Raw genomic sequence first — 27,890 nt, forward strand, 5'->3', positions numbered from 1 at the left:
TTCAAGTAAAGAAAGCACGTGTCTTTTCCAACACAACACATTCAAAACATTTTTTCTCGCTTGGCTCTCAAGAGACACCAGCATGAAGAGGCAGACTGTTTTTCAGGCTAACACTCAGTGCTTTGCTAGATGCAAAAAAACAAGCACAAATGTAAATTACAGCCCGCCACTTAAAAAAAGATACATAAATCCACTAGCAATTATCAAGATGATGACGCTAATCTTTTCATATATAAAAGAATAAAACGCCCCTGACTGAATTACAGCTCTGGATTCAATTGAAGGGTACAGCTGACATCTACAAGACAACAGTGGAGCTCAGCTATTTCTGTGAAGCTCCAGGAGCCCAAGCCGAAACTACAGGAACATAATTTAAATTCATTAAAAACTCACCACTTTGCAATACACTTCCCTGTATTTTCAAAGCTGGGTTGTTACATGATTTAAACAACCATTTTAAACATTATTTGCCAAACCATAAATAATGGAGAAGAACATTTCCCCTCCCTTGTGGAGCATCAGGTGCTGATCACTGGAGACAGGATATTAAACTAATTGGTCAGTAGCTTCATCCATATGGTAGAAAGCAAGCCATGCCCAAGACAAGCTAAGCCAATACATGCTGAGAGCCTCAGAAAGATTCCCATTGACCTCACAGGGATTTTGGATCAAGCCCACGTATGTGAACATTAGAGACGAGCCCACTCCTGTGACAGGAAGACCTGTTTCTAGAAAGCATGTTTATATTGCAGAGGTGGAAATCAAAATCATACATTTAGGAGAAACACGGTTCTTCCACTTTCATAAGGCCATGGCTTGCAAGTACCTGCCTGTTAGTTCGTACCCAGGACACATTTGCCTTTCAGGCAGTGGAACATTCTGCATGCTAAGGTAAGGGCACACCCCACAGGCACAGACTGCTGTTTGTCACCTCCATCTTTGTGTCGGGCACGTGAAGCGATCTGCAGGTTGGCAAAGATGACCCCTGGCCTCTGTTCAAACTTACCAGCGCGTGGAATGAAGAGACTGAAAAGATTCCAAGACGGCCCATTGCAACTTTAGTCGGACGGCTGGCAAAAGCAAGCAGTCTTTTAGGGTTTGGGAGCTCCCCTCCTTGGAGACTAGCCAAGTAACAGCGGTACCGAAATAGATCCATCTGGAACTGTTCAAGATTTTGTTCCCAAACGAAAATCTGCATACAGCAAAGATTGAGTGAGATGCAGGAGAAGTGGAGAGAACAAGAACAGAGTGGTAAATATCTTGAAAAAAGTCTACTGTTCCCATCATTATATCTTTTTTTAACAGTGGTGATATCATTTTCAAATTAAAGACACTTTGATTCACCTTCTTTCTCACTCTCCCCTACCCTCCCAACTCCCAAAAGGATAAGAATATTTTTTAAAAGTTTTCATTAGATGTAAAACAATTTTTTATGTTCAAGGCAAACATCTTCTCCTAGGACAACTGCCCCTTTGATACAACGCTAATTAATAGGACTGAAATTCCATTTTTAATTTTCCTTGTATTCCATAATTCTCTTCTGAGCAGTCCCTTAACAGGCTTCTTTCATGCATCAACGGCAGCTGAGAAACAAAAAGACCCAAAAACACCCAATTCCACAAATAGAGCACCCCAAACTAGCAGCTGCAGCAGCAGCATTGCTGTAAGCATCAACAGAGCTGGCTATACTTGAAAAAGTGTAGTACACTGGGAATAATTCATCTTATCAGTGGAAGAGCACTGTAATCAGTCTATGTGAGGACTTATTTAAATAATTCAAATTGCTGATAGGAAACAGTTTCAAAGTGTTTAGAAAAACTCAAGTTATGTAAAACGAGAGACTGCTTTGCCCTCTCGCTGTGACTGACAGCTTTTGAGTGGAGCCCTGTGAACGGTGGCACGCATCTCCCCCCTCTCTCACAGGCTTCTAGGCAGTACAAAATCTCTTTAGCTTAGTGCGTTAGGGCCCTGGTCGCTCCCTATAGTTTGCATTACAGGCACATTTGGCAGCCGTGGTAAAAGAGCTACAAACTAATGAAGCAGGCACCATATGCTAGTTTCCCAAAATAAGGTGCCGCTGCAACAGTGGGAGAGACATCTGCTCTAGGCTCTCTGCTTCTCAAACACAACTACGCTGTCCACTTGAAGTCAGAGAGACCGGTCCCACGGGGCAGCGAGCACTGCAGCCATGAGGCCAGCGCAGACCCTCACAACAAGCAGAAACCAGGGACGGCTTCTTCTTCCCATCTGCCCGTGGAAGAACCGGCCCCTTTCATGCTGAAGATAATGCCAACTGCAGCATTTGCTGGTCTACGATCAGTTCTTCCCAACAACATCCTGATGTGTGGTAGCCTCTTCACTCCCCAAAGCCCTCACTCAACCTCTGTGCGGCTGGCCAAATCCCTTGTTTTGCTGTTTGTTTCCTGTGCTGTACCTTAGCACATGTTGTTTGGAGAAATGGTGCGGCTAGGGCAGCTGGCACCACTATCCCGCCCACACACGTCCTGTCTACTCAGGGGAGCTCTGCCAGCACACACGTAGGGCAGAGTGTGAGCAGACAGATGTGCTGCTAATCTGAAGAAGGCCCTAAACATTTCCTAGGGGGCCGTTTCATATAGGCAAGCAAGATTACTTGATCCAGTATGGTCTTCTTCTTCTTGGAGTCCGTTACTGAGGACAGCTGCATTTCACCCATTTTCTTCATCTTCTCATCCATATCGATCTTCTGCTCCAGCTTCTTTATCTCAGTCTTCAGGAGCTTGACGGTGTCCTCTTTGTGATGCTGCCTTGCCACTGCAGTTGCACAGGCTGAATGGATCGCAGTGATCCAGTTCTCGAGTTCTGTCTGGCTAGAGGTCTGAAGAGAAGGGAAGCAGGGAAAAGAAGTCAAGATCCTCTTTACAACTGATTGGAGATTAACAAACACAATTCCAAGGAGTTCCCTTTCCCTTTGATCTTAAGAATCAAAGCCTTAAATCCACTTACGAGAGAAGTAATAAAAGACCCTCATTCTTAAACAGGCCGTTTTTAGCGTAGCACCAGGCCTTCAGCACACAGAATTACACCTACATCTGCGTTTTGCAGCTGTACAGTGTTCTCCAGCAAGTTCTTAGGAATTACCTTCCTTGTTCTACGCAGCGTTGCCGGAACTTGTAGCTCATCATTTAATGGCATTTGCTAAACTCTCAGTTCCTTAAAGCAGAAAATGCAGCAGTCTATGTGCTCTTCACAGTATGAAGAGCTTGTTTGGCATGCAATGGTTAATAATAAATTAATGGCGTAAGACCTGACCGTGATATCTATTACTGATTTTATTATGATGCAGACAGAGAAGCTTTCCCCTTCTGAAGATCCCAAAGCTCTCTGAAGATGACCCTATTACTATTGAAGTCAAGCTCATCATAATTTTAATGGCACTGGCACTGTCCCTTCCCAAGCTTGTGTACGATAGTTTGGGGAAAGGGGAGCTATTAGGCTGGGGCATGGGACACCATTACATTTTTCTGGAAGAGCAATACTCTGATTAGAGGCTTTTGACACAGAAAGAAAAATACTTCAAAGCATTCCTTTTCCAGACTTTCAAAATAAAACATAAATCTTCTCAGCCTTCTTAATAAACCTCAGTCCTTTTTACAGCACATCGTAAAACAAAATTTACAGCCAACTCAGGGTTGCAGCAGACTTGCTCTGAGAGTCAGCTTTTAGCAGTAATCATACCAGTATTTGGCTCATAGCTGAAAAAGTAGCAAGGTGCCAAACCACCTTGTTCTAATTAAACTTTCTGATGATACCTGCTCTATAAATAGGCAGCACAGTATGACTCCTCCAGTTGCTAGCATAGATGAAGAAGGTCATCCTCACTGCTCTCCTTGCAGTCACAATTAACAGCAAAGGCTGTGCTTTCCTGAAGCCAAGGAGAGATTCCCACAGAAGCACAACTCTGGAAATCACTTATGTCCAGACCAGAAATCGGGACGACGTTCCCCAGACTTCTGTGGGACAAAGTACGTGAAGCACACCTGTCCGAGAAGAACAGTACCTTCCCTCACTCAGATTAGGAGTCCTAAGCAGAAGACAGGGTCTACACCAAAACGTCTGCTCTTCTACTCCTGTTTTTCATGTCTTCTGTTGGCACCATACAAAGAACGTTGACTAAATTGGGCAGGCTTCCTGCCCAGGTAGTACTACCAACAGGCCCTCATTTATAGATGGAGGCTTACAATGTCTTACCGCCAATGCTGAAGACATATTGAGCCCTCCTTGCCGAGGAGTTTCTGCTGAAATTAGAGAATATTTGCAGAATGGGATATACTTTGCCTACAGTCAGATGGTGAAACTTATCCCCTCCTAGAGGAGAGGGTACTAGTGGAGCTGCAATGAGATGGTATGTTTTGTTAGCTCCTGGCAAAATCATAATAGCAAGAGGTCATATTTTTATTTTATTTTCAAATATTATCTGTATACCATTAGATTCAGTTTTCATCTGGGCTTCCTTGGGGGAGGGAAAAAGAAGAATCTGTAAAGGATTTTAGGAGCTGAAGACCCTTCTGGTAGATGAGTAGGCAAGGGGAATCACTCTGCTTCTCAACGGAACAGACCACATAAACAAGCTGCAAACATCTGATACGTAAGTATGTGGTGTCACAAGTTGCTCGAGCTCCTGGAAAATACATGTGACATCTGCAAGTAATGGATTTGTGTAGGCATGATAAGAACTGACTGAGCAAGGAATAATAGTGTAGGAGGTATGTGATGTCTCTAGGTGCAATGCAGTGGGAAGGCTTGTTACAAGATGTCCAATATCTGTACGCATCATAAAGTAACCCTATTTTTTTCCCTAACTATACAGTCTGCACAGAACCGAAATAGTTTTGTTCAAGTCTGTGGTGTCTTTTCAACAAAACCACTACTACAGCACTGTTATGTGGGGATGCACGTGTATGACATTAATAGTTAGGTAACACTGCTGAACAGCCACGCATGCTTGGGCTGCTCTGCGCACAGCAGAGCAAGCCCTACAGCACTGTCGTTCACACTTTATTTCCACCACTATGGCTGATCTCCCCAAATTCATCCCTTCTTTTTCTTCTGCTTCTGTGTCATTAGAGTTGCATGGGTTTCATGACAGAGCAGACTCATCAAGAAAAAAATTCCACACGGCAATCTATATTATTGCTTCTCATTTGAAAAGGTTCATTTTTGCTCTTTCCCACAAAATTATGTAAAAATCTACCCATGACATAGTGACACAGGGATTTTAATGAGTAAGAAGGCTGTATGTTGCCACAAAAAAAAGGCACTGAATGTGACATTTTCACTATTTTGCATCTACTTGCATTAATTTTATGAGAATTAACTTATTTCCTTGCAAAACAGCAAGGAAAAAAAACTACAACTTGTATTAGTAGACCAGGAGGAGGTGGTGTTTGATGGTATTTCAAATACATACTGAGACCACAAACACCATGCTTACTTCCTAGGTGAAGCTCTCAAGATGGCAAAATACATTTACCCTCTCCAAGAAAGGCAGGAAGTAAAAAGGGACAATGCAGTATTCTACTCTTAGGTAAGGAAGAATCAAACTGAGGCAGCAAAGACGACAGTCCACAAAATAAAAAAATAATTTAAAAAAAATCAGTGTGCAATCAGATAGTCATTCTCTTCGATACGTAAGCTAGCATCACCTCCTGAGTCAGCAAGGATTTTTATTTTACACTAGTTTGAGAATCTAGCCTCTTGTTTAAGACAGCTGAGAGGACCTATCAAGTAATTTTAAAGATTTGGTCTGGGATACTGTGGGGTGATGATGGGAGGGCATAGCCTACAACAGGGAAATTCTAGTTTAAGAAGGCAAGAAATTCTACATACACTGTCACTGGTAATGGAGATAAATAAATAAGGAATTCCCCCAGTTAAGAAAACTAAATCCAAAGAGGAGGAAATGGCACCATCAACATAGGCTGGCAATTACAAATGAGAGCATTACACCTTGACTAGTGACAACTTGCAATAAGGAAGTGAAATGCCCCCCCTAAAAATCACTCAATAAAGCTGTAGTTACCAAAAAGAAAATTATTTTTAGTGAAATACATCAGTTAATGCTTGGTCTTTGATATTGAGTTCTGCATATTTACTCTATGAAAGTCAGACATTTCTATTTTCTGATTTAAAAACAAAACATAAAACCAACATTCCCAACATTCAGCGTACTGTCAAACAACAGCACAATGCTGACTGATGTCTGCATGAAGAGGGAACAACTGGATCCCGCACAGCCATCAGGAATGAAAAACACATCTGGAGTTTCAAACACCCCCTCACGCTCAAAAAGCCTCTTGGTCATGTAAACCCCTTGAGCCTCTCTTCAAGGTCCCATCTTCAACATATGTCTCTTTCAAGACACAGAAATGTTACAGCAGTTAAGGCACTATTCTGTCCCCTAGATGGTAACTGGCCTGGACTGTGTGTGGTCTATAACCACGTTGCCAAACAATGCAAAATTCCCAATTTTTATAGGGATGTAAGATTTTTTCTTAATTCTTACTTTGCACCAATCATCTATACAAACAGGGTCCTGTCAGGCAATAAAAAGAGCAGCTCTGACAGTGATTCATTCACATGTGGTGTTGGGTCTTTTGTCCGGCCTTTACAGAATCTATTGTGTCCTTCCTCTTGCACTGCCAGAGGAAAATCCCAGACCTACTGGAGTCAGCAGGATTTTTCCACTGATTTGAGTCAGAGTTAAGATGTCCTCCCTGGTCTGTGCGATGAAGGAGAGTGAGAAAAAGAATATAACTTTGCAAAACCCGCAACCCGAACCAACCTGAAAAAGGAAAGCATCCCCGAGGGAATTGCTGAGACAGAAAACAAAGTCCTTCTTGGGGTGTTCAGGTACTGCTTGCACTATGCTGTTTTCCACCCAGACGGCGTGCTTTGGGATGCTGTTGTGGTCAATGCCAGATCTGCCATCGGTCTCATAAAAAAACAACGTGCATCCTAAAAGAGACAAACAGATATTAGTAAGCAGCACATTGAAATGCAACAGTCACCCTGCATCTATTCAGTGCTAAAACTTGGGACTATAAACCATCCGTCAAACTGTCACGGGGGTGAGAGAGGATTTGTCAGGGCCTGTTCAGGCTGTCAGCCCCGCAGCAGAGTGCACCAGCAGCGGCCCAGCTGGCCCCTCACACCACCAGCCTCACGGTGGATCCACCTGAATCCCAGCGGAGCCGTTTTGTTTGCCCCATGACTGCTAAAACAGTGGTAGATGTTAGCCGGGAAGGTCACAGGCAGTCATATACAGCCCTGGATGAGAAACGTGGTTAAAAATCCCTCTAGGGGGGTCGTCCACAGCCACCCTGTCCCGTGAGGGGACCGAAAAGAAGATGCAGGCTGTGAGGTGGCCCTGCTGGCCCTGCTGAGCAGCCGGGGCCCCTGGCAAGCCTCAGCGCTCTGCCTCAGCCTCCTGCAGCTGCTGCTTACCGCAGTCCCTCGAAGGCAAAACTCGGGCTGCTTAATTACAGTATGCAGATGAATAACTGGAAGAAAAATGGACTGGAATGAGCTGTGCTCACTGAAAGACTGACGTACACACACACAAAAAAAAAATCCTTATTGTACTGTAACGTTTCAGCTCTGACTCACAGAGACACGGACAAAAACAAAAACGAAAAACGCATTTTAGTCAAGGACACCAAAGAACCTGCTGGTTTTACAGAATAATCTTTACAATTCCCTGCAAAAAAAAAAAAAAATTAAAAAACGTATAGCAAATCTGCAACCGTAGGGTCTCCTCTCCCTCCAACCTCCCAACGTAATCTACAATTGTTTAAAACTGAAACTGGCACATTGTTTCTCTGCCACTGGAAGCAGCCCTCTTGGTGCTAAGTGATGCCCTGTTACCCAGCCTCTCAGAAAACTATTTGCAGACAAACAATAGCAGCTGTTGACTTCAAAGCTGTACTTAAATACTAACATCATTAAGGCACAGCAATCTAAGGAGCAAACACTCAACCCGAGTCAAAGCACTTTAAAATAACCTCGCCTCTCTGCTCATCCTTCCCCTTTCTCCTCCCAGATGTCCCTTTGTGTGCCTGCCCCTCACAGCAAGACCTTCCTGCCATGGGGCCCACTCCCAGGAGAACAGGGCTTCCCCCTGCCTTCCAACCTCAGCCTCTCCTCTTTTGTTTCCCCAGTTTCTCCAACCACTGCATGAAGAGTTGGCGCATACCGTTTTTGCTGGGTTTAAAATAGCACCACAAATGCTCTGCGTGAATGACAGGACTTTAACCAAAGCTTCTCGGGTAATCCCACCCATAGACATGGCCTGCTGCTCTGCCTCCCTCAAATGGCGGAGGAGGTCTGTCGCAGCAGATGAGAGCCAGGCCAGGCCCAATACTGCAAGCTTTGCTTCCCATTTTGTTGCAGAGGCAGCTACATAAAGATCGATTAGAGGCTGTAAAAATTCAGAGAGAAAAGGCTTTGTGTCCTGGGAAGCCAAGGAGGCCCGCAGGGAGGCTGGGTGCCAAGGGCTGGAGCGGCTGGCCACCGCTACATAGCAGATGAGTGACAGAGCCGTAGCCAAAGTCTCCTAAGTCACAAGCCAGCCTTGGCAACCAAACCACAGCCTCCTGAGCACACTCCCGATGTGTTGTAACTCGCTGAGTGCTTGTGTTCTTGAAGCACATAGAGGCATCAGAGAACAAGGCACCAACGGCGCTGAGCACAACAGGAACACACACGGTGACAGAGCCCCTGCGTGCACGTGTGCCAGCAGCTCCTGTCATCGCCAGAAACCTCCATTAACACCTACGTGCTGGCTGCACTGCACGCAGGTGTTCAGTTCGTCAACAAGCCATCAGAGAAGCCATCCCAGACGATAACAACAGGACCCCCAGGCAGGAACTCCATTTCAGTGCAGCACTGTCACGTGTCTTTGACTACACGCATGCCATAATGCAAGCATGTCAACAGCTATCAAATAAAACACTCCTCTGAAAAATCAGGACTATTTCCTCATTTCCTGCTACTAATTATACTGAAGCTCACAATGGCTTTTTTTAGGAGCCTAGGCTATTGATTTCTTCCACTGCTGTAATACCCATCCCACAGGACAACGTGGACACCCGTTTGAGTAAACACTTGCTCGTTTGCTCTGTACCTTTCAGGGAAACCCAGTAGTGCTTCCACTTCCTGCGCGTGGCTGACTCCACTTTCTTATTCTTTTTGTGCACCAGAAAGTTTTTCACTGCCAGAGCGCCGGCTTTCCGTACCGTGCCCTGGGCAGCTGTCAGGAGGATGTCGGACTGCCCCGGGGAGCTGAGGGTGCCGCTGCTCTGCTCGTCGCTGAGGGCAGAGCCGGCCTCCTCCAGGTTTTCACTGTTGGTGGTGCTCATCTCCAGCTCCCGTCGGAAGTTCTCGTACACCCCCTGTCGAAGCCCGTCGCCCGTCGAGCTGCTCCCGCTGTCGCTGCCGATGAAGGCCCGGCTGGCCGTCGGCGAGTAGCTGGAGTTGGTGGCATTGGAGCGCCTGGACAGGAGGTCGGTATCAGTGGCTGCTCCCTCGATCCCGCTGTCGGTGAACTCGCTCCCCTCACCTGCGTTCACGTCCTGGTTGTAAGAGAGACACAGCATGAGATGAAGAGCGCGCCACCCAGCCAAGCTCGGCCTTGTGGAGACACAAACAGAACCCGAAATTCACAGGTCACACCACACTTCATCACACCCCTAGTTTGTCTGGCACTGGAAGTGCCTCACATCTTTCTTCTCAAGACCAACAACTGGAAGAGAAGTTAAGGTCGGCAGAACTTCGAGCACAGTTTAAGAAAGACCAAACACACAAGCGCGATTGCAGGTAGCGCCTCTTCGGCCTTAGCATTTTCGAATACAACACACAGCGTCATTTGTTTACATTAGGCTAAGATAGCAGTGCCAAAGGTTTTGCAAAAGGAGAACATATGGTAGCAGAAACTGGCAGTGTCGAGAAAAGCAGCAGTCAACCTACGCATTTTGAAAAGAAAACATTGATATTGTACAGTCACACCTACAGCTGAAGATACATTTTGGACATCCTAGGACTGTCATTTCCAAATTATATAACTACAAAGGTACTTTTTTTTTCTCCTAAGAAGTTAACACACCTGAAATTATTTCTGTTTTATTTCTGCATCCCAAATCCTGACGATGAGCAATAATCCTGTTGTGATAGACCCTGCAAAAATACCGCAACAGAAGACAGCTCCTGGTCCCCACGAACTTGCAGTTGAAAGACAGAAGAAACAAAAATATGATTGTCTTAAGCAACAAAGGAAATGACACAACTGAATTTGGGTTTTGAAAGGCTGTGCACAGGTGGCTTAGCTTGCCCGATGCAACACGGCTTTTGCCCAAAAGGGGACTTTAAGGGACCTTGTAACAGTTCAGTAGCCAAGGGACAAGCAGCCCAGACTGAGAACAGCGGCCTAACTACTACCATCTCAGCACCCAATGGCATTTGTGGCAGCTTTTGAAGGAGGACAAATAAAGGCCAAGGCCTGTAGGTGGAGACAAATATCCTGTGGTTGATATTCAGGAGAAGAGGGACCCAGGGAAGAAAACTCAAAGAAGTGAGAAACAGCCAAAACAACAGGAATTTCAGCCTCTACCACTCCTACAAAAGAGGCTAGTGCTCAATTTACAAGTTAAAAACAAAACAAAACAAAATAGGGAGACTGCAAAGAGGTGGCAGATTGCATTATTTAACTTGAGAGAAAACAAACTTCTAGGTGTTGACTTGAGCAGAAGTCTTCTACAGATCCAAGAGCAGCTCTGCAGAAACCAAGAAATCCTCCACCAAACTCTGAAATTTTTCTCCTGTGGAGCAAGAGCTGGATGAGGAAACTTCAGGGAGAGGGGAGGGGTGTTTCTGAATTTGACTAACTTATACGGCATTAATTTGTAACGGATGGGCTAGTTCTTTATAAACACTACCTCTCCAGGGAGACCTGGAGTCCAGCTGGAAGAATAACCACTTCCTTCCCCACTCAATGAGCACAGTTATCCTAGTCAATCTGGTTATTTAATGCAACACATAAAGATAGACAAGCTGTTCTGGACAGGCCAATATTCCTCTACTCCCACTGCATGTGAATGAGTTGAGCAGGGCTTCCCGTAAGCGCAGTCATCTGCCCGTACAGAGCAGTTTTCACAAACAGGCATTTTTTCCTGCTGTTCCAATACACTTGCTTTTTGGAAGCCAATTATCTTCCCATTTCTTGCAGCACTGCAAACAAGGGATATTTGGAGAGGGAAACGGGTGCTGCTCAGAAACCAAAGTTTACAAAACACTGCCATGAGTGAATTTTTGCACCCCATCGCAAAAAGCTGGATGGTGCAACTTCCGATGACAGCACTCCTTATGAGACCCCGGAGGTGAAGAGCCAGGACTGGCACGGGTGCTCTATACCCATACACCTCGAGCAATGCCCCCTCTGCCAGCACAGCTACATTGGTGTAACAACAGAGCGCCAAAGAACTGATCCAGATGCCCCATACTTACTGGGATAGTTAGTCAGATAAAATGACTGGCTTTTGCATTTATTTTCTGGAACCTTTTTCTCTGATATTTTTTGAAAGGGAAAATGTGTGTCACTCATATAGCACAAACAAGTTTGCATGCTGCAGGGAACGGTATGTAACTGTGGCAACAAACGTTATTTGAGGTTTTTGAGATTTTTATTTTAGGTAAATGACTTAATAAATATACAATCTGTCTCGTAATTATTGTATCCGTGTGGTAGAAAAAGTACAGAGCTGATTCCAAAATTTCATCCAATGTAACTTTTAGGAAGCATATCTCATGCTTTAACTAACATTACTTGGTTTAAAGAAATAATGAGGCACTAAAACAGACCACCAACACCACCAACTTAGAGGAGATAGGACTTGTAATACTGCTCACCAATGCACGCACAAAACTTTGTTGATGATCTTTAGCAGATACAGTTAATTTTTTCCAAAGCAGAAGTGTACCCAGAGGTGTTTAAGCAGAGATCTGCAATGCAGGCTCTCAAGATTCCTTGAGCCCGGCATGACACAGCCTTCTTGTGTAACCTTGATGAGACACAGCGTTCATCGCCTCAGTTTCCCTGTCCGTAAATGGGAACTATCGTCAGTAACTGATGCAAGGGCATAACAGCCTATTATTTGCAGAAAAACTGTGAGGATGGAAAACTCAGAGTGAATGTTATATACGCTCATAAGCTTAAATTTTAGCACATATTGCAAAAAGCTTTATGATTGTTATCATAATGAAAGCAATATGTTGGATGTGTCGAAAGATATTTTCAGCCTAATGCTGCAGTCCTGCCCCTAATCTTCCTGTGCTTGCTGCACTCCCCTTTCCCCTCTGAAATATCCTGTTATCAAAGATTTCTAGCCATCTGATTCAAGCCCTTTGGTGGGAGGAGGGTCTGGCTACACAGAGGTCAGCAGAATGGTTCAAAACTTACAGCCTGCTAATATTGTTCGTGCTCATGAATTATGAAATGCAGCATTCACTGAGATTAGCACTTTAGGAAGTCTGCTGTATGAGATGATTGGTCTACGGGTTAGTAGGGTTAAGAGCATTCATTACACAGGTCTTTGACTTCTGAGTTCCTGCTGTAATGTCAGCTAGTTCTCATCAGAGGCTATGAAAAGCTCTCAAGGAGCAGTTTGCATCTGCTGTGGCCGTCTCACAGTGCTGTAATCTGCACACTGAAGGGCATTCAATTAGGAGTTCAGCAGAAAGTACAGAGGTTCAGTATTGTGCTGCTGCAGAAACGTGCTGAGGCTGAATGGATAACACTCCCCAGACTAGCAACAAACCTTAGCGGGTTTGAGTAACACCTCACTGGGGGCGCACGATTATTCCCCCAAACTTTCCAACGAGGATGCCTGAAGTTGAGCACCCAGCTGGCACCGTCAGCGGCACGATGCCCTGCCTACGAGACTGATGTGGGTACAGGCCCCAAGCTTTGGGGTTCAGCCTTCCATACCTCCTGACATGGCCACCGGGCTACTGCCCAGACGCAAAGCGAGCGTTGTGTAACCTCGACGAGACCTATTTAAAAATTACTCATGCTTCCTGCTCAGCGCCTCAAGGAGCCCCGCAGGCGATGTCCACGTCTCCTCCGAGGAAGACTTATTACTGCTCCAGGTCCGTGATGGGATGTGCCACAGAGGCTTGCTAACGAAAGAGGCATTTCACTCCTAAACAGAAGGAGTTCCCAGGTAAAGCTTCCCAAGGCTGACAGCTACAGCCACGGCTCAGCCTTCATTGCTCACCTCCCTGGCTCCTGCCCAGGCTCTCCGCTATGCCCCGGCAGGATGCAGACTGGCGTGCGCCAGGCACATCACAGGGGCTGGGAGACAGACAAAGATGGCAGAATGCACATTTATGAAGCCTGGAGTTTCGGACATTATACACAGAATATAACAAATCACCAGCAAATTACCCTGGACTTATAATAGCTATCATCGAGGGGCTCCGTTTCATTTCATTAGTTAAAAAAAATATGTATTATTCAACTCCATGTAAGATTCAGGACACTGGATCCGACATTTTGCACCTCAGCAGAGACCTTGTGTTTCATATTTTCAGCCTGGCAAACAGCTGTTTCCACACAGAGGAATACTTTTGCCCAGAGAGACTATCACACGAACCAAATGCAAGAGTGGAACTAAAATCTGTGCTGTCCCGCTTAGCCTTCCCACTGCTGTTTACCTAGCTTCGGGCCTGGGAGGGCAAGAGGGCAAAGCAAGGGGGAGGTGGAAATCATTAAATTGGTCACACGAAGTAGAAAACATGCAGCAAAGAACAGAAAGTGTATTTCCTCCGAGACAGAGAGATCTGGGAAGTCGTGGGAACAGCAGCTCCTGGGATTCTGCATACAGAACAGGTCTCAGTCCACGAAGACGACAAACTGAATAAACAGGGGCTTTGTCCCTTTGATATAAGATGGCTCTATGGGAAGCGGGGAGAAAGTAGCATAAAGACCCCTGGCTGAAGAAGGGAACTAAACAGGATCTAGTGACTGTGCTGCCCTGTGCAAGTGCCTCAACGGGGAGGCAGTAAGCACTAAAACAGCTTCCACCGGGATCCTGCAACCCTGCAGCGGGTGAAGATGATGGAGCAGCGGTACCATTTCTCACAGACAGTGCTCTCATATTGCACGTAAATGTCCCAAGCCTAAGAAAAGAGGTTCAGCAGACAGTAACTGAGGGAAGAGAAGGAAAAGGTGGATGCCCTACGCCAGGAGATACACCACAGAATTAAGAACCAGAGACAGACTGAATGCTGTCATTGTTACTAACAGTGCAACGAGGTCCAGCAAAAAGGCTACGTGCCAGAACGGCCAAAACAGCCCTAATAGCATTCGAGCCTAATGAAGTGTAAATATCACAGCCCCATCAAATGCAGAGAACAATTTAACTGATAAATCAATTGGGTAAAACATCAGTGAAAATATTAGCAATGCTTATATGTTTTTTTCTCACACTGGGTTTCATGCAAAGCAAGCTACCGGGGAAGAAAACTGTAACATAAGCTACACTAAGCTAATGTAGTTGGTGCTCTACCTCTCTACCTCCTGCACACCCATGCGATGAGTACCTCTGCTTGTCCATTATGGTCACATTTGTTAAAAAAATCTTGCTAGATTTAGAAGATATTAAAAAAAAAACAAAAACACTTTGATTTAGGGAAAAAAAAATATCTACTTTCAGCAAGCAGGGACTGGGAGAAAAGTTTTGGGGCAGGTTCCAAGAGTCTTTGTACCCTCTTCGAAGACATTTGGTAGTGGCCTCAGCTAGCAAGAGAGCCCTGGGTGGGATAAGCCTTGCCCAGCTCTCTGGTTGACGACTCAACACATGCAGAGAGTGCTTACAGTAGCTAGGCATTTACCAAGCTTCCCACCAACAGCACTGTGACATACGCTATTAAAATGGTTTTGTGAATCACTTTCTCCTGCTTAACTGGCAGCAGATCCACGGACACTTTAGGCACATTGGACTGATTTAGTGGGAAGACTCTTACAACATTAATATAAAGAGTTCCTGATGTGGATAACAATTCCTTCTAAATTACCCATTAGATTGAAGGTACTGGTTAGTAAAAGGCGACTGATTTTCTTGGAAGGGGCTCCCCCCAAGAGGACAAAAATTGTCTGTTCCCCGTCCTGTTTAGCAACAGAGCAATGAGGTGTTGACATTCAGCAGCAACCTGAAATTGCACATAACCTGTCTGGTTGCTGGTTATGCAAGCACCACCGAATGCATTTAAAATAGAATGGGTAAGCAACCTGACGGTTTGCATGCTTTTATGTGCCTGGTGTCTCTTTGAAGCTCCTATAGAGAAGAAGATTGTCCTGATACTGCCTTTCCTTTCTTTTCAGTGCGAACTCTACCATCATTTGTTGGTTAAGGTGTTCAGTTACAGTACAATTTGTTCCAAATCAAAATGAATTTCTTTCCCCAGACTTACTTGAACACCTGGTAATAAATACACTAGAAGACTTATCTGTCTTGAAAAGAGTCAAAACATTACACGAAGCAGAGAGAAATCATAAATTTCATTGAAAGCTGAGAGGGAGAGATGGTTTTAAAGCTGCCATGGAGAAACACAGAAGCAACTCCAAAGCTTGTTCTGTCTGGAGGAACACCATTCTGCAGGCTGCTACAAACTCACTGTATCGTGTCCACTAATTCACTGTAAATCTGACGGATTATAATGACTGCTAATGCAGTAACGAACAAAAGAGAAAGTCTTCCTTGGAAAGACAGACATGGTACTGGGTGCCAGGCACCCAGCAGATACTCAAATATAGGAAGGGGGTGTGCATCCAATCTATCAAGCGTCTGTCAACCTCATTTCCTTTGCAGGCAGCTCTGACTGATATATGGCCATCACCTCAGTATTACACGTGGCTCCGTGGCTCCACGTTAAGCTATTGCATTAGCTTGGTGCCTCCAACACGGGGGCTGAGAACATTTTTGGTTCACTGACCTCCCAGGTATTTTCCAGTTGACATGGAACAACTTCACCCTTCTCTCTGAGGTACTCTGCAGAGCTCTTCACCGACTCAGGACAACACTGTGGCATCAGTCTGCAACCTGCCCGTAACTGCAGGGGGAGTTTTACATCCCTAGAAGCTAAAGTACTGGGGACAGGGAACGGGGAGGATGTTTTCATTTTACTTTTTAATAACATGAGAGAAATCCAAGCCTGTGAGATAATGCGCAGTTAAAGGACAGCAGACCCCTTAGCAGGAAACGGCATGAAGCACTACCACGGGACCTGAGCAAAACAGCTTTTGCCTGGCTTTAGCACTGACTATTATAAAGTAGTTAATACCATGAATGAGAATCAAGCCATAGTACAGCAAAGCCTCTTGCAGTGTGGTCCCTGCACGCAAAACCTTGCAGTGCAGCTCCTGACACCTGCGCAGGTTTGGGGTGGAAGCAGGCCTTCCATCACCCCGCAGTGGGAGGAAGTCTCACAGTTCTTGAGTACCGCAGTGCTTAATCCCTCTGTTCCCAAATGCTATGCTGAGGACCCCCCAAAACTTACCTTGCTTTCATCCCAGTGGACCACCCAGATGAAGAAAGTTTCTGGAGGAATTGCACTAACCGTAAACTAATGCAAGCAGCCTAACCGTGCTCAAGTTAAATAAATGGCCACATGCCTAGCCAAAATCCTCGAAGTAAAATACAGGGTTAGGTTACTTTTTGTTCACTCGGTGCCAAGAAGAGGCAGTTCTCTCTGAGAAATGCAGCAGAGGGGGGAGAAGTGGGAAAGAGGGAAAGCTGCTAGAACAGCAACTTGAAATCAAAGCCTATCATCCAGGAGGTGTTCACCTGAACAGCCAAGTAACTGAAGAGAGCAGGGAAACGTCTGCCACCTGGGATGACAACCAGTCACAGGATCGCATGCTGGAGCGCTCTGAAAAGAAACGTTTCAATGGAGCACTTCACTGGAAAGGATCACTGCTGCAAATTGCATCCATCTAAGTAAGCACAGCCCAGCAAACAGGCAGCTGGGACAACCTGTCTGTGATTTTCGAGTGGAAAGTACTCGAAACTAAAAACATGCAGAATATATAGTTTTACAGAGAGTACAATTACAGCCAGTGGTACAAGCACTTCAAATGTTTAAATGACAAATTCCCACTGTTTAAAAAAGACGACTGAATGGAGCTGGATCAGATATCAGGACTGCTAATTTGCTTTCCATTGGCTCCAGACCAAGAGCCAAGAAAGAAAAACAAATTAAGATCTTCGAAAGAGTATCAAAATATTTGCCAACAGAGACCGTAACACTCATTTTCACATGCTCCTTTCCTTGACAATACCGGGGCAGAGTTGCGTGCTCCGAAGGGAGTGCCTGCTGTTTGCTTTAAAATCTCCTGAACAGGCAATACCTGCTCTAATGTCATCCATCTGGGAATGGCAGGGCAGCTCCGAAGCCTTCTATTCAAGCTTTCCTCCACGCTCAAGCTGAAGGCGCTTCCAGTTAGCCAGGCTATAAAGGGCCCATTTGGTGGAGCCAAATGGCTCTGGTCATTCAGAGGCACTGAGAACTCCAGCACGGGCTGCCGCGTGCCCCACACTGGGATCAGCCGGACCAGCAATGTGGATCACAAGCTGTCTGTGCTGGCATGAACTTGGGCTGCCTCCAGAAGCAGGGGATACCCCCTTCCCCTCCAGCCCTAATCGCACCCCTTCCCTCGAGCTGGTGCCCTGTGGCTGGCAGCTGAGAACGGGGATGCTGGCTGTTCGTCAGGGGGCTCGGCAGAGTTACTGGCTGCCTGGTGCTCTCTGGTGGGATTCAGCCCCTAAATCACCTGATCCAGACCGTCCGACTCGAGGACCTCTGGCTTTTTGGGATTTGGAGGGGTGCTCAGGCTGTATTTGAGACCTCATTTCCACAGCCTCAGCCTGGAAAGCACTACGGGACCGCACAAACAGCGGCTGGAAACAGCAAGACGCAGGCTGCAACAGAGAAACAGTAACATCTTACTTTTAGGCACTTATTAAACGGCGTGTTGTTAATTATAATTTAATGATACATGACTTTACCACAGTCTGACTGTCTGTCTTTGACTCCATCTGGAGTCAAATGACTAAGATTAAATTATTTGGGTCAATCTGATTAAGAATCATATTTACATTGAAAATAGCTGTCTTTTCCAAACTCCAGACTGAAACGTACAGAATTACTTTAATTGGAGCAGAGCTGCTGGAGATACTCTGTTTGGAAAAGTGATGACCAAGGAGGGCTATAACAGGAGGCTGTAAGGTCACTAATGTTATGTAGAGAGCGAACAGGATGCGGGGGATGCCAAAAGCAGAAAATGATTTCAAAAAAGAGAAGTCATGGGGGACAGGTCAATCTGACAGTCTTGGATGCATTCCTCACTCAGGAAGCCTCAAATTGCTAATTTTCTGGGATCAGGAAGAATGCCCTCAAGGGAAGTTCACTCTGTACTCTCCCAGTTTCTTTCTTTCCCTTTCTGAGCACTTGGTGTTTGGGGAACGAGATATAGGGCTGGACAGAGCTTGACCCAGTGTGGTCCTTTTACATTTTGAGGCTACACCCTCCATGCCACAAAACCATTTGTGAAGAAGTTTCACACAACTTACACAGAAAAGTATCAGCTCTCTGGAGTTTAGCCATCCTGCAGAATGCAAAGAAACACTATAACCTGTTATAAAATTCCCTGAGATGGTAAAAAAAAAAAAAAAATCAACTGGAAAGATACCCTGAATTATTTTTAGATTGGTTTCTGTCTATGTCCTAATCTAATTCCCACAAAAGCCTTGTTTTCATCCCCTGCATATTCTGCAAAATTTTTATACAGATTTTTTTTTTAAGGCTTGATATCCCAAGTTCCTCCAGGTTACCTACTGACGCCTAAAAATAGTAATAAAAATGAAAATCTTTAAAGGGGGGGATTTAGTGCACCAAGGACATAATCGGGCTGGCACTGAAAAGCTCGCAGTTTCCAAGTCAGAAAGGAAGTTTGTTCCCTCTCCCCGTCTCCAGCTCACAACAAATGCCGGACCGAAGACACGGTAAAGAACATTTGCTTTCCCTGCAGAGTTGAAGAACATCTTGCTGGTCCTTCTCAAATGTTATGTGAAAAACCTGGACTGCACCGTGGTACTGCTGATGTTGCAGCTGAGCTTTGCATAGGAGAGCACAGGCTGGGCTCTAAAGCTCAGTGACGAACAAGCCACCAGAGAGGACAAAGGCCAGCCTTCTTGGGCATAAAGTGGTCCAGCAAGCAGAAATGCTTTGGCCATCAGGTTTGTTTGGATTTTAGTGCACACAGAAGACACACTATGCTCTAAAGGCAGCTTGTAAAACACCGTCACTCCCCCCAGAAAAGACAGTCCACCTGTAGCTTCGGACCTACTAAGGTCTTCTCCTAACAGGTCAACTGCAAAGCAAATACCAGTGCTGAAAGACCATGGAGGTCTCAGGCTTTGGTGGCAACTGCCACCAAAAGATGCCTTCACCTGGCTGTACTCATAGCAAAGTTTGAGATGTTGAAAGAATGTTATGCCCTATGTAAGGCTGGATACCCCCGTTCAACGGTCAAGAGAGAAGAGCAGTCAGAAATTGTCCACAGAGGGGAACGTGGAATAAGTAGGTGGCACGATGGGCTTGGAAGTGGCACCAAACCTTATCTCAAGGTTTCCCTTCCCCTAATTCCCCTAATAAGACTTTAATTGGGGCTCTTAATAGGAGGGGAGCATGAGGTTACATTTCTCTCTGAACATCCTCCAGAAGGAGGAGGGAGTCTCCAGCAGGCAGATGTTTAGCTGCAAGCAGGACACAACAGAGCCATTTCACAAAAAATCTGGATCCCAACAAGCAGACTGTAGGATCCCGGGGATCTCACAACCCACAGCCAGAACAAGCCGTATCCAACAGGAGTTTGTCTCCCTTCAAGCAAAAACGGGTGAAAATGTCAGCCAATTAAGCTGTTTCCACCTACATCACATCAGCTCCAAAAGCCGAGCAGGATCCCAGCAGAGCTCTACGGGAAGTCTCGCTTCAGCAGATCTGAACCCTGAATGTTAAAATGTTACGAAAAACAGAACTGCGTGGGTGCCCCAAAGCCACTCTGTGAATATTAATCGCTCGCGCACATTGAATATAATCGTCTCTCCAGCATTAAAAGGCTTTCCTTCTCAATTAGTGGAAAGTGACTCCCACAGCTCAATTTAAGGTTTAAATTTGGAAGGAAGAAATTTTCTTTTTTCTTTTTTTTTTTCCCTCCTTTAATGTAAACCATGTACTTGTAAAGAACTGATGGATAAGGCATTATACCAACATACGTACAGCTCTGACTACAGCACCTCCTTTCTGTGATGCAGTCAAGGGTTTGCTTTCCAGCAGCACTGGTCAGCACTCCACAAAATTTAGAAGCTACTGGTAACTGTTACACAACATTTAGCTGTTAGAGAAAATACGATGAAGTACATAGAGCTGAACGGGCACGTAACATTGGATGGATTCAGGAATCGCACATTGCTGTGGTATCAGACTCACCCTGTGCTCGGTGTCTTCTGCTCTCATTGGACCTCGTTGGCACCTCCCAAAAGGTACCTACAAGTTGCCATCAGGACCTTCTAGCACTTCTAGCACCAGGGCAGGTTAGACTGAAAAATCATGCAATTATCCCACCTATGACTTTCCAAAAACTGAGAAAAAAAAAACCACTGGCAATTACAAACCTAAATTCTTGTGAGGTTGGGCAACAGTGACCAGGCCATAAACCACCAACCTGGCTACGAGGCTCAATTAAGTGACTTTGAACAAGGGAGCTACCTCCGCACTTTTAAATAACACAGGAGCAATGACAGGGCACTGGCCTGGAGGCCAAGATGAAGAACTGACTGTCCACAACATATTGCATTTGGCCCTGGGTCACCTTTGTGTGTGCCCTTCTGGCCCTAGAAACATACCTATTATTTTGTGGGGTGTGGGGTGGCGGGAGGCAGTTCAAAATGCTGGAAATAACGTGAAAGTTTTGCCTTAGTCCACTGAATTGTTTTTATAGCACAAAATGTTTTACAGCACGAGGACGCATATGGCAGGTTCTGGGGCAATGCTCAAAGGGGACATCAAAAGCGTGAAGCCCATTGAGGAAGCGCTGGAAGACCAGGAAGGGCAGAGAGAGGCAAAATTCCCCAAGCTGTGCCCAAGTACCAGCTGGCACAGTCAGGCCATCGGATCTATGCCTCAGCTTTCCACCTGTACGCTAGGGGAGCCTTCACCCTCTTCACACCAGTGGCGTCACGTAAAGATGAGTGGATGTTTTCGGACTGGGGACCTGGTACAAGGACAGGTTGGTGGCTTCCCTCCTCTCACCCTATCCAAAGCGACTTAATCAGGGTCACCAAGGAACTCGTCCTTTGATTTTGTGTGCAAATTTGGACTTCCTTTTCACTCTGTTTATCAAACATGTAATAACAGTCATTTCCCTGTGCTCGCTAAAGGCAGGTTTGGGCTAACATGACTTCACCGCTGACAAGTATCTTATACTTACTGTATGCTGCTAGGATTAAAGACTTGGAAGGAATTTGGACCTTTCCAAAGCTTTAATTTTGTTGATTTTATTTGTGGTAATGACCAGTGCCGAGACTCCTTACAGCCACCATCTCCAGGCTCAGGAGCTGCACCTAGAGAAACCAGCCCACAAAGTGATTTCCCTGGGTACAGCTGAGACCTCACAAAACGGCATGCAAATTCCAGACTTTCACTAAATGCCTCAGAGGAATCTTCTTAATGGCAGGAAAGACACCAAGAAGAAAAATAAATGTTTCACTATACACAAGCGACACTGCTCTCTTTTTCTCAAACACACTTGAAAGAGGGCTGGAGGCAGCAGTTGCACCCAGCAATCTTCCTGAAAGCTGTTACATTCAGGACTTCCAAACAACATCTTCCTTTTGTTGTTGTTCTCCTCCTGCTTTTTATCCTGCGCTGCCTTGATGGAGCACCAAAGGGCTTCTGCGCTCACGCTGTTAAAAATACCTCCAAAAAATAAAGAGCTGATTTGGAAGTACAAAGCTGCTGTTGTGGGACGCTGCAGCATCTGTTTCGGCATGTCGTCTTTATATTTAGAAGCAGCCTATCTCTGCAGATCAAGCGCAGCCGGTAAGTCACTCAGCAGCCCCTTCCCAGCAGCTCTCACAAGTCGCTGCCAGCCGACGTCCCCCCTCCAGCTGCTGGGGGGCTCCCCTCGCCCTCCCGCAGCCCTCCGCACCTCCACTTGCGCCCGCCTGACTCCCTGCATCTCTGGCGCTGGTGTCCTGCCAAAAGCTCAGCCCGGCGGCGGGACGCAAGCCTGCCGGCCTCCGACCTCGATGCAACGTGCTGCTTTTTCCTTTTCTGGGTCACGGTGTGTACACCGCGCGGCATCTGTACGAGAACGTGCCATAAAATCCGGGGAAGCCAGCGAAGCGTGCGATCCAGTGCACAGCTCTGACCCGTCGGTGCCCCCCAGCCGTGTTTCTGAGCAGATGCCCGCAGCTAGAAAATAGTTGACGTGAAAAATGCCACAGCCAGCCTCTGCCATGAGGCAGCCGGACCGCTGCTCCGAGGAGGCTCAGCAAGCAAGCCAAACGCACTCAAAACAAGTGCAATATTCCTGCAAAGCGGCTGCTCCACGTGACTTGTACAGGTGGACGGGATTTGCAACCTTTTTTCCCAACCCCTCTAGGAGCAGTCTGCCACTTGGTGTAAGCAGAATTGCTGTGTGCAGCACCAGGCAGCGCTGTGTAACTCGACCAGGCAGAGCACAGCCAAGAAAAGCAGGGCAAAACACAATACAGACCCCACAGCAGCCGTCAGAGTTAAAGGTCAGAGGAATGGTATTTGGAGGGCAGGAGGGGCAGCAGATAGAGGAGCTCAGCTTGGCTCTGTGCTGCCTGTTAATGGATGAAGGCTGATGACGTCCTCCCTGCCTAGGAGAAGCAGCATCTTCTCCATACACCCCCCCCCATTTTTCAGTCTACAGCGGTAAGCACAGCAGCTTGCAGGACCGGCAGCCTCCTCCAAGGGGACAGCAATGTTTCTGGGTGATGCTTTGCACAGATGAGAACACCGGGTAATGAGAGGAGTGAAATTTCAGCTCAGTGAGCGTTTATGGTGGAAGGGGGGGGGGAAATGCTCACAGGTTTCTCCTTTGCTTCCACCCCTGAGAGCTGAGTGCGTGCATGCGTGCACGAAGCGGGGGGAGACAGGGTAGGGAGGGCACAGAGAGGAGAAACAACGCGTGTGAGCTCCACAAGTAGTGTGATCGGTTTTGGCAGCTCCTCTGAAAAAAAAAAAGGCACCGTCAGCGCTGTAAAACACACAGGAAAATCTTTAGTGGCAAATGCAGATTTATCTTCTCCAGAGACTGCACAGAGTGCAAAAGGCCCATGCAGAGCTGCAGAGAAGGAACGGAGCGCTGACGTGATCGAGCCACCTCCTGCAACTGGTTCAGCTCCCTCCTGGACACAGTCCCCTCCGTCGCCCCTTCCTGGAAAGGGGGTGTTGGATGAAAACAGTGCCTGGAAGAGCCTTTACCTACAGAAACAGCTTAGCAAATGCCACACGCTTCCACATCACAGAGAACAGAAGAGCCTTACCTGAGTAGTTTTCGCCCTCCTGCCTTGCATGCTGTTACTATGGCTGATCTGCGGGTTGGTGGCCCCTTCGGAAAGGCAGTGGGACTTCCTGCAGGGCAGCGTGTTGTAATTGCTGTAGGAGGGCGCATCTTCGGCAGCGCCCGACGCCATCTTATGGCCGCCGATATCCGGGATGTCGGACACCAAATTCCGGCAGTACCCTCCGAAGGCATTGCGCGGGCCTCCGTTTATGGCAGCACTTGGGGTTTTGGGGGAGTACAGGTCGCTCATGGAGTTGGCACGCTGGCAGGTGACCAGCTGCTGGGGGCTGCCACCAGCCTCCGTCCCCCGGGCCGCCTCGCCGTCCTTCTCTTCGGCCAGGCCCAGGATTTCCTCGTTGCTCGTCAAATGCTCCTGGCTGAGGTCAGAAAGCGAAAACTCCAGGCTGTCCTCGCGCCAGATGTCGGCCGATTTGGAGCGCTTCTTCTTGAAGCTGGCCGTCTCCATGAAGCCCGTCCCGTTGGCCGCGTAGCGGTGCGGCCTCCCGTCGCTCTCGGCCAGGAAGGGCGGCTCCTCCCCGTAGAGCCGGCTCTCCTCCGAGTCGGGCATGCTCTGGACGGAGGCCGCGGTGAGGACGGTGCTGCTGTCCACGCTGGGCGTAACGGAGGAGTCGGTGTGGTAGGAGACGGGCCGCAGGCCCATGTCCACGCGGTCCACCCAGATGGGGCTCCCAAAGTCCTCGAGGTTGGCCTCCTGGGCGAAGGGCTCCAGACCGTTCTCCGCCAGCGACTGGGGGATGCTGGGGGTGCTGCTGGAGCGGGTGCTCACTTCGGAGTTCCTGTGGATGATTTTTCCAGAAGAAGCGTGCCGGCTCCGGCGAGAAGCTTTGTTGGAGAGGCGGAGCGAGCGCGAGGTGTGCTTGCGGCCCAGGCTGGCGTGCTTGTCTCCGTAGAAGGCGTGCTCTACGTTTTGGCTTTCCGCGTTTCCCATGGCTTCACAGTCTGCAAGGAGAAAGATCGGGGACCGTTACAGTAAGCAAGGCTTGCTTTAACGGTGGTAACTAATTCAACAGAATTAACTAAGGGAGCTAGCAACCATACCAGCAAACTTACAGATACAAATCAGATAAATCAGTACACAGAGAAAAGGCAGACCATTGCTACGCTGGGGTGAACAAGGAGTACAGAAGAGGGAAAGACTAAACCTTGAAGACTGGTCTGAACTAGAGCAGGTTTACCAGAAAGTACACTACCAAACTCAGCTTTGCACACACTCACTTGATTATTGATATCAGCTAACCCTCCACAATTCTAGCCAATGCTACAAATTCAAAAAATCAACATGCAGATAAACAGTCGTGGTTATCTGCATGTACCGAGATGCCAAAAAGTAGATGGTTCGTATGTCTTTATCTGAGATTTCGCTTTTTTTTTTGCTAGGAACCACGAGCTGAAGTACCAAATAGCAAAGTACAAATTCAACTGTTCGGTAGCAAGGTAATAATAGGTTTGATTTCTGGAACAAAAAACAGTGCAACATTAATCAGGTACAGAGAGCCCCACACAAGAAAGCTGTATTATGAAAAATACATTAGCATGAGTGACTCAGACTACACAAAAATAACCTTTCCTTCCTACTCACTCTCAAGCAGATAGCTAGATCTAAGCGCTTTGATCTCGTGAAGAGAACTGAGCTGGAACATAGGGACTGGATTTCTGTCCCCATCTCTGTAACCAGCCTCCTGCATTATTAAGTTGTGCGTGTCCCTCTGCGAAACGGGTTTCCCGTCTAGCAGCTGGGAGTCAGGATCTGGATTCAACCTTGGAAAACACTTTGAGATCTGTGATCTCACTCAACAAATGTCAGAAATATTTTTTTGAGTAGTATTGACTCCTTCTGGCCAAAGAGCAAGAAGAAGAGCAAGAAAGGTAAATGTTAAAGTACGTGGCTGTTCAAAATTAAACAGGAGAGATCCTGAATTACACACAAGACAATTATATCTAGACAAATAGTCCATTAATCTTTAAGAGAAAATCTAGGACAAAGCTCCCTCATTGTGAGATATTTCTATTAGTCTTGGTTGAAAAAAGAACGCCTTCCTGACAGCAATCTGGAGTCTTCAATTTCAGTTTCTTCTCCTTTAACAGGACGCGCCAATGGGTATTGAGCCAGATGCTCAGAGAATGAACGTGATGGCGTATTCTCCCTCGCTATCTAAATATACAAGATCACTACTGCACAGAACTGAATTAGCCCTACATAAATTACACAGAAAGCGATGAATCGACCGCGTTAAACGTAGGCACAGCAGTTGTGCCGTAGGCTGCTCTGGACACATATGGTGGAACTGAACTTCTACAGTAACATTTCTGAAAACAGTCAGAGGACAACACCACTCAACTGTTCTGCCCAGCTAAGTAGGTCATGTCTGAGGCTAAAAAGCTGCTCGATGCTAGAGCAACAGGCACCTCCAGCAATATCTGGACATTTCTGTATCTAAAGTAAATACACTCACGTGCCAAGTAAACTATACCAGGAAATACCCTATGTCTACTGAAATTAATGGCTGAACTCCCATTGACTGTCATGAGACGTGGTTATCATGAATTGTTTAGAAAAATAAATGTGCTGAACAGAGAGCAGGTTTTAATCTAAAAAAAAAATGACAGCATTATAAATCCCTGGGTAGGGTTTATTATTCCTTAAAAGCTTCAGTTCTTTGATATGGACTGGACAGAAAAACAAACGTCAGCTAGCTTTTACTTCTAAAACACTTTCAAGCACAAAAACTGCATTTTGTCTTCCACACAGATGTCTAATGCCAGACCTCAACACTCCCCCTCTTGCAAAATAAACCCTCTTGGGTTAATGCTTTTAGTTGCTTTGATTCCAAAATTCTTGCTAACCGTACTTTCTTTTGACAGGCTTTCCACCGGCTGCAAAGCACATCAGAGCATGCAGTCATTTCCCCCCTGTCTCCAGCCATGCAACCATCACTTCAGTATCTATTTAAGGAGAAACAGCACTTTTAAAAGTTCTCTCGAAACCACAAAAGATTAAAGAGTGGCTCTTTACCTCCAGAGACAGAGCTGCAGAAGGGCGGGGAGTATCCCTAGCGCACCGCACAGCCCGGCACACTTGCTGATGAAAAGCCGGGGCTACAGAAGGCAGCACTGTGCCACCACCTCGGCGTAGCATCCGTGCAGAGGGGGCAAAATTTAACCAAACCAAAAAGCAGCAGCACCAAAGCCTCCTTGTGAAGGAAAGGAACAGCAGCTCGGGCTGTGTCCCCAGTGAGAAAAGACTTTCCTGGAAGGAGGGAAGTCTCTCCTCCGCAGACGGCTGAAGTAATGTTTACTGAGCAGTTTCACACAATGAGAAGTATCTGCTAGATACTGGTGAGAGAAGTGTCAGACTTCAAAGTAAATAGCTGTCCCTTTTTAATTCGGTGTATTGGCGCTTCAGGTGAGGATGCCTTTGCAAATCCCGCAGACGGCTATCTATCTGGGTGATTAGCCCAAAGCTCGCTCCTGCACCCAGGGAGGACAATTTCAGAGGCCTTACTGCGATCCCACCGACTTGCCCAGCAATACACAATACACTGCAGGTGTGCACATACCCGTAAGTGCCAACGGGTCGAGCCGAGGGCACCTGGGACAAACAGTTCCCCGTGGGAGGGACCCCCCTCCTCCCTTCTTGCCCCCATTCGAGCCACCCTGCCACATTTCCCACTGCGCATTTCCACCAGTCATCCCAATCCAATTCAGGCATTTATTAGATCATGCAGCCGAGTTCACTAAAACAGCAGAAAATAAACTAAGAAAGAAAAAAAAAAAACGCTCTTTTTTAGTTTATTTTGCTGGGATTGAGTGGAATTCACGGGTGCAAGTGCCAGCACAAGAAAGCCTGCCTTGGGACACGGTGAGGATGGAGCAGCGTGGCTGGAGGGTGACATGGGGGCTAGGGAAGAGGGGACAGAGAGAGGCAGGGAGCAGCATTTCCCCATTCCTGACAGCAGCAAGATGCTCGTTCAGCGCACGCAGACGTGGGAAGGCAGCCCTGAAGCAGACACAGCGTCCTCAGCTAGCAGGAGCAGGCGCTGGGCAGGGGAGGGGAGCCCCAGCCTTCCCCTCCCAGGGGCAGCAGCAGACACCCTGGGGCAGAAATGTCTCCAACTGCTCCAGCTCCAACTGCCAGATGCTGCCCGTCTACAGCTTAACTGAATTTAGCACACTCAATGAA

The 27,890-nt window shown here is 46.7% G+C and overlaps 1 protein-coding gene across 14 annotated transcripts in view; it reads right to left on the bottom strand.

Annotated features, from left to right (window-relative positions):
- Positions 1 to 27,890, bottom strand: part of TIAM1 (TIAM Rac1 associated GEF 1) — a 176,693-nt gene that overhangs the window by 59,162 nt on the left and 89,641 nt on the right. For all 14 annotated transcript variants that reach the window (XM_040576809.1, XM_040576789.1, XM_040576799.1 and 11 more), the window contains 5 exons: positions 23,670 to 24,649; positions 9,164 to 9,611; positions 6,824 to 6,996; positions 2,633 to 2,857; positions 1,007 to 1,192 (listed from right to left, as the gene is read on the bottom strand). In XM_040576809.1, the coding sequence (XP_040432743.1) occupies positions 1,007 to 1,192; positions 2,633 to 2,857; positions 6,824 to 6,996; positions 9,164 to 9,611; positions 23,670 to 24,638 (2,001 nt within the window). In that variant the 5' untranslated portion in view covers positions 24,639 to 24,649. The remainder of the gene's footprint in view (positions 1 to 1,006; positions 1,193 to 2,632; positions 2,858 to 6,823; positions 6,997 to 9,163; positions 9,612 to 23,669; positions 24,650 to 27,890) is intronic.

Source organism: Cygnus olor, chromosome 1, assembly GCF_009769625.2.
Source record: "Cygnus olor isolate bCygOlo1 chromosome 1, bCygOlo1.pri.v2, whole genome shotgun sequence".
NCBI classification, from domain to species: Eukaryota; Metazoa; Chordata; class Aves; order Anseriformes; family Anatidae; genus Cygnus; species Cygnus olor.